General features: G+C 28.1%; 2 protein-coding genes across 2 annotated transcripts; both read right to left on the bottom strand.

Moving 5' to 3' along the window:
* Positions 1-655: 655 nt before the first annotated feature.
* Positions 656-1,657, bottom strand: GO595_006857 (DDE superfamily endonuclease containing protein; the record flags this gene model as incomplete). Its single annotated transcript, XM_067920256.1, has 1 exon — positions 656-1,657. One exon carries the CDS (start codon positions 1,655-1,657, stop codon positions 656-658), a length of 1,002 nt encoding a protein of 333 aa, XP_067773077.1.
* Positions 1,658-4,935: 3,278 nt separating this feature from the next.
* GO595_006856 (uncharacterized protein) lies at positions 4,936-5,796 on the bottom strand (the record flags this gene model as incomplete). The annotated part of the gene is made up of 1 exon (XM_067920255.1): positions 4,936-5,796. The coding sequence occupies one exon, from the start codon at positions 5,794-5,796 to the stop codon at positions 4,936-4,938; it is 861 nt and encodes a 286-aa protein (XP_067773076.1).
* Positions 5,797-6,476: the final 680 nt, after the last annotated feature.

Raw genomic sequence — 6,476 nt, 5'->3', positions numbered from 1 at the left:
ATAATTTCTGTTTTTACTTTATCAAGCTTTTTATAATCATAACCTCTAAAGTAAGAAAAAATTTGAGGGTCATTTGAATAAAATTTTAATGCTTTTACCGTAAATATTTCTGTATTTTCTAAATATAAATCCCAAGCGGAAACATTTTTTGTTTTGTTTCCTTCAGTTCTTTTGCCAATAATTATTTTCTTTAGCTTTTGTTTCGCAACGTTTTCTGATGTATAACTTACTTTAACATAATCATTCACTGCGTCATAATCTTTAAACATAAATACTTCAGGTGTTGAATCACATACTAAAAAACATTTCTTTAAATCATTTATTGCTTCATCTCCGTTTAAATCATAGTTTTTATTTTTTTCTAATGTCCATTAAACAGAATTTGTCGTTTATGTCGATTGTAACTTCTGACATCTTTTTAGTTGCATTAAAAAATCAAATTACTACTTTAAAACTAGACTTAATTTATAACCTGTAACGTAACGTAACCTTGGTTTTTGCATCTCATGTTCTTTATTCTTCTTCTTTTTTCCAAATTGTTAAAATTACAGGTAACGTTACGTTACAAGTTATAGTTAGATTTTTCGCACATGCTTATTTTAAACTTGACCGTTAATCCTAATTTTCAATCATCCTCTATCGTTAATGCTTTCTTTTATGTAGCGCGGCTTGAAGCGAGCGTATCACGCGAAGCTTCAATAGCGCTGTGTGTGTGTGTGTCCAGTAAGTGCTTAATTGCCATTTCTTTGTTAAAGACCGTATTTGGATTTTCTTGATATGTTTTTTTATAGAGTCTTCTGGCTGTTGATTTTAAGCAGCCAAACACCAATCTATCGAGGGGCTGCAGGCAATCTGTTAGTCCAGCTGGTATGAAAATCAAATCAATGTTTAATCGATTTGCAAGATCTTTGATCTTTTCCGTCTCGTGAGATTTGTAATGATCAATTATGAGGTGTATCTTATCGTTGTCGCCGAAATGCTTGCGAAGAAATGTTAAATAATCTTGAAATGTGCCTTCTGTAGTCCATCCGCTCTTTGATCTACCGGATATGTGATATGAAATGTCACCTAAATTTCTTTCTGTTCTCTCAGTTGTGCCCTTTGCAATGATAAACAAAGGCAACTTAGTTCCATCGGCCTTTATTCCAGCCAATACAGTAACAGATTGCTTCGGATTTCCTTCAAAAAAAACTTTCACATTATCTGATCCTTTCTCGGACCATGTTAAAATTTCACCTGGAAAGCTCTTCCAGCTTGTCTCATCAGCATTCACTATTCTTGAGCGATCAGTGGTCTCAAGAAGATTTCGAATTTTCTCAATAAATTTATTCTTGTCATCTTCTGGTGTTACAGGTCTCCTTTTTAAATGAGGTTTCCTCGAAGATATGTGGTTTCTCTTCTTGAAATTATGGATAAAGCATTTGCTAATCAAAAATTCTTTTTCAAACATTTTTTCATTTTGATTGTTCTTTTCAAGGTATGATTGATATGCAATATCTGCAAAATCTTCGTCATTGAAGTAGAATCCTTGGGAGATAAAATTATAATCTATTTTGAAAATATAATCTTTGATTGCAGCTTCTTCGTCATCAGTAAATATTCTATGCCCAATCCCATGGTTATTCAACCACGGCCTCCAATTGTTGTTAATAGACATTTGTTTCTTTCAATATTTTAAAGTGGATTCTGGAATATTTGATAATTTTGATAATTTATAAATTGATAGCTTTCCATTCATGAGTTCATCTATCACGGTTTGAATCTTCTTTCTCAAATCTTTTCTCGTGTAATCATTATGGGGTTCTCCCTGAAAGACATTTCTAATTTGCATTGGCAAAATGACATGGCCAGGCCGTTTGCAAATAATTTTGTATGGGCGTTGAAAATTTAAATAAGGCGAATTGGAAAGAAATGAGGGTAATTCAAATATCTGATCAAGGAATTCATTTACAAACAGAAAATAAAGAATTAGAAGAAATTTTCATTGATTCTAGAAATATTAATTCGGATTCACTTCAATGATTAGATAAAACTAAATTAAAATCACTCTTAATAAATACTCAATAAGTATGGAAAAAAATGGATTTTCAAATCAAATGATTTGTATTAGTTTTATACAATTATGTAATAGTGTTGATTGTTTAAATGATTTATTAGTAGCTTTATATGATGTAAAAATTTCATCAGTTTTATTCCCTTTATTAAAAGAATGTACAATTAAATTTTTTCATATTAATAATAAACCAATATTTAAAAATCCGCAAATTAAAGTTGATAAATTAATTTTAAATTTAATTAAAAATTTAACTAAATTTAATTGGGAAATTATTGATGAAATTTGGAATAATGAATTAGCTGAGTGTCGTACTACAAATAGAACATATGCATTTTTTTTACATGATATTAAAAAACATAGTTTAACTACAGAGAAATTCGAAATATTAAAAAAATCAAAAGTTTATAAACTTAGCTATATCTCAAAGATATATGAAAATTCATAGTAAATTAGAGAAATTCAATTATGAAGATGAAAATCATCATGATTCAATTGCTGATTGTGCTTATTAAAATTAGCTGATTTCTTTATACCTCTCCTGATTGTAGAGTTCAAGTTTTATTAGAATTAGCATAATTACATTAACAATATCAGTATGCAATTGAATCTGCAGTAGCACTATGAACAGCAGCTGCCTTAGTAGCTGAATATTTAAGTATAAATAGATTACCAAATGTGTTTTCTGATGAAAAACATCCAGCTAAATCATTTGTTTATGCTTGTCCTTCTGCTTCTAGTGAAATTTGTTCTGATAAATTATTAGAAGATATACCTAAAATCCCTGGATTAATTTTTCAAACTAGTATAGATATATTTAAAAGAGCACAATTGTTTGAATTATTTACAAAAATTCATTCACTTTTAAGATCAATAATGAATTAACATATATTCACACATTCAAAAACATATAGATGAATTAGAAATAATTTTATTCATTTAATTTTAGTGTAAGTGAAATGACATTTTTATAACAATTTTATTGATTGAAATTTTGATGGCATAAAACGACATTTTCTTTCTAACAATTTTATTACTTCAATTTTTAATGGAATAAAACGTCAACACTAAGAATTTTTATGATAATAAAGTATTGAATAATAATTTTTTTATGTTGAATTTCCTCCACTTATTGAATGAAGGTGAACGTTTAGTTCTGGAAATACGATTCCCCCAAAAGTAAATATTTAAAAATTGAATAAAAAAAATTCGACACAACGCTTTATTTGAATCATATGTGCCCTAATTATTTTTTTGCTTTATAGGGGTACAGGTATGATGAGCACCAAATTAAATATACTTTTTCTCTCCATATATTTTAGCAAAAAGATTTTAAATTCATAGGACATATCTATGATGATATAGAGATTATTTTGAGCATTGATTTTTTTGAAAAATTAAAAATCAAATAATTATTCATTTTTTTGAAAAATTTGGTTTTTTGATATTTTTCGATGAACATAAAATTTATAATTAAAGTTTAATAATTTGTATATAATTTAATTATTTTTTATTGAGTATTCATTATGAAAATGCACTTTTTAAGGCAATAAATAATGAAAAATAAACAATTCAAAAATGCAGATATTTACTTTTATTAAGCGAGACATTTACTTTTGTAAAGCAAGATATTTTTTCACAAGAGCATTCGTAAACTTCTCAATTTTGAATATTTACTTTTGTAAAGCAAGACATTTATTTTAGGGTGGTAGACAATTTAAAGGTTAGACAGGACATTTGTTTTGTAAAGCATTTGTAAACTTCTCAATCTCGGACATTTACTTTTGTGAAGCAAGCCAAACAATAAGCAAACAGCTGTAATAGTGATAAAATTATCAGTTTATCATTTTTAATGGAAATATTTTTATTTTGAACAGAAAATCACTTTTGAGTTAAATATCGTACGTCAAATTTTTTTGAATGTGTTGTTTTTATATACGGTTTTCCCACGTAAGAATTGAATACTCATTCAATAATTCAATACAACTCAATTTTTTTGGAAAATATCTTCATTTTTTCCCATGAATACAAGATATTTTAATTCAAAAAAACATTATAGATATATATTCTTGAATGTGTGAATTCGATTAATGCGATTGGAATTTTAAAATAAAAATATTTTTTTAAATTGATCTTATCTCATTTTAGAATTAATTTTTTGAAGATTTAACATTAAATTATTTTATTACTTTATATAAGCTATATTATATATTAATTTTATTGAAAATCATTAAGTTTGATTTTCGAAGTTTAAAAAAAATCAAAAAAATTGGAATTTTTTCGGTTAGATCGGCGTGCATTCATAAAAGTGCGTATTTGAATAGTTTATTACGAAAAGCGCGTATAAAAGTGCGTATGCATTCCACACTCCCGTCATTGCATCAATAACATTTGGTTGTTGATTTTGTGGTGCAAACATTTTATAGTAATAAAAAAATCAAAACATTAGTTAGAATCTAACTCTCCAAACGTTATTGTATTTGTTAACTAATAAATTTTCCTGTCAGAAAAAGTTTTTGAATCATTATGAAATTAAAGTAGTTTATCAGGTGCTAATTGACTCTTATTTGTTCTTGTGAATCCAGCATATTTATTTTAATTTTCTGCTAAAAATTGATTAAATCTTTCATCTCCGATTGAATTAATTAAAGCATCAATATTATATTCAAGTTGTATTCTTTGATTATTTTGATTTACAACTTGTTGTGCAATATCTGCTTGTAATTGATTTGTTATTGCTAATTTTCTTGTCGGTGATAAATTACCGCCAAACATTCGTTGTTGTATTTCAATTTGTGCTCGACTTTGCATTGCTTTTTTTGTATACTCACTCGCTAACTCAACATCTTGAGCTCTCCTTCGATTTTGTAACGTTGCTATTATTAATTTGTATTTTTCTGTATTTGTGCATTATGTTTCTTGAAATTTAGATATTCTAATTCAGCGTCAAGAGCAATTTTATTTTCTTCGGTTGCTTGTAATTCCTCTCTTTTTTTGATTTCTTTTTCGCGTTCCTTCGTTTGAACTTTTTTCGGTACGTTCTTAATTATCGATTCTTTGTGCGTCTTGCTTATTTCTGGTTTTGGTCCTACGGCTGTTTGATACGCTCCTAATTCTTGTGCTTTGATTTCTTCATCAACTGTTTTCCGTTGTTGCTCAATTTCCGCTTCTTTCAATCTTTCAAATCTTGCTCTTGCTCTTAATCCAGGTCGTTGTTTTTCTTCTTCAGCAAGTTGTTGTTGATATAAACCATTAATGCTTGTTATGTATTGATTATCTAACGCCTGATATTGCTCCGGAGTTAATGCTGTTATTCTTTTAATTCTTTCTTGTTCAAATTTTATTTTAGCTTCATTTTGAGCTTTTAATAGTTCATTTTCATAACGTGCTTTTTCTAATTCATATTGTGTCTGTGCTCGCATTTCATTTGCATTCTTATAATCTTCTGATTTTAAAACTTTCTGTAAAGTTTCATTTTCATTCTTTACTTTTTCTAACTCACGTTGCAAGCTACTTTTAATTCGCATTTGTTCATTAGCTTCTATTTCATGTTGGCGTTCAATAGTAAGCATTTTTGCTTCAGCTAATTGAGCTTGAATTGTTGCGTTTTGATCTTTTAATAAATCAATGTCGCCTTTATACTGAGTTTTTTTAAGTTCTGCCAAAGCTTTTGCGTAACGTTCAGTTTCTTGTTGAGCTTTGTTTGCTAATTCATGTTGACGTTCAATCTCTCTTTCTGCCATTTCACGTTATTGCTTTTCTTCATTATACTTTGCTTCAGCAGCTTTTGTTGCTTTTTTCATATTTCTTTCTTGTTCATCCAAATTCTTTTTTCTTGCTAATTCATCTTGTTTCTCTCTTCGCGTATCATTAATTTGTTGTTGACGAACATCGTTTTGATTTCTCATATTATGTATTGCGTCAAGATTTACGTTTTGTGGCGTTTGTGATAAAGCAACAGGATAAAAGGATTTCGTAAATTTGCCATCATTTGTGACCTAGCAGAATTGGAATTTTGATCATTCGGTGGAGGAAGAATATTTGCTCTTACTGAAGCGTTAGGATTGAATGTTGGTGCTTGAGTAATCAGTCGATGCCTTAATCCTCGTTTAACATTTTTTATTGTTTTTTTAATCCTTCCTTTAATTGCTTTCTTTGCCATTTAATTAAAAATAATAATATTGATTTATAAGTATTGAATAATAATATATAAGTAATATATAACGTACAACTAGTAATTATATATATTACCGTCATGACGGAATAACTAAGAAAAGATTTCAAATCAGCCGTGAATGTTATAAAATTGATGATGAACGGAAAGGCAACATGTACGTCTTAATAGCTCAAGATGGAACGGTAATAACAAAACCAAGATTTAAATTAATACCGATTGGTAAGAATAAGCCTGATAATATTTAAT

Source organism: Histomonas meleagridis (genome assembly GCF_020186115.1).
Source record: "Histomonas meleagridis strain 2922-C6/04-10x chromosome Unknown contig_48, whole genome shotgun sequence".
Taxonomy (NCBI): domain Eukaryota; phylum Parabasalia; order Tritrichomonadida; family Dientamoebidae; genus Histomonas; species Histomonas meleagridis.
The sequence above is the reverse complement of the archived record's forward strand: the minus strand, read 5'-3'. Positions and strand labels throughout refer to the sequence as shown.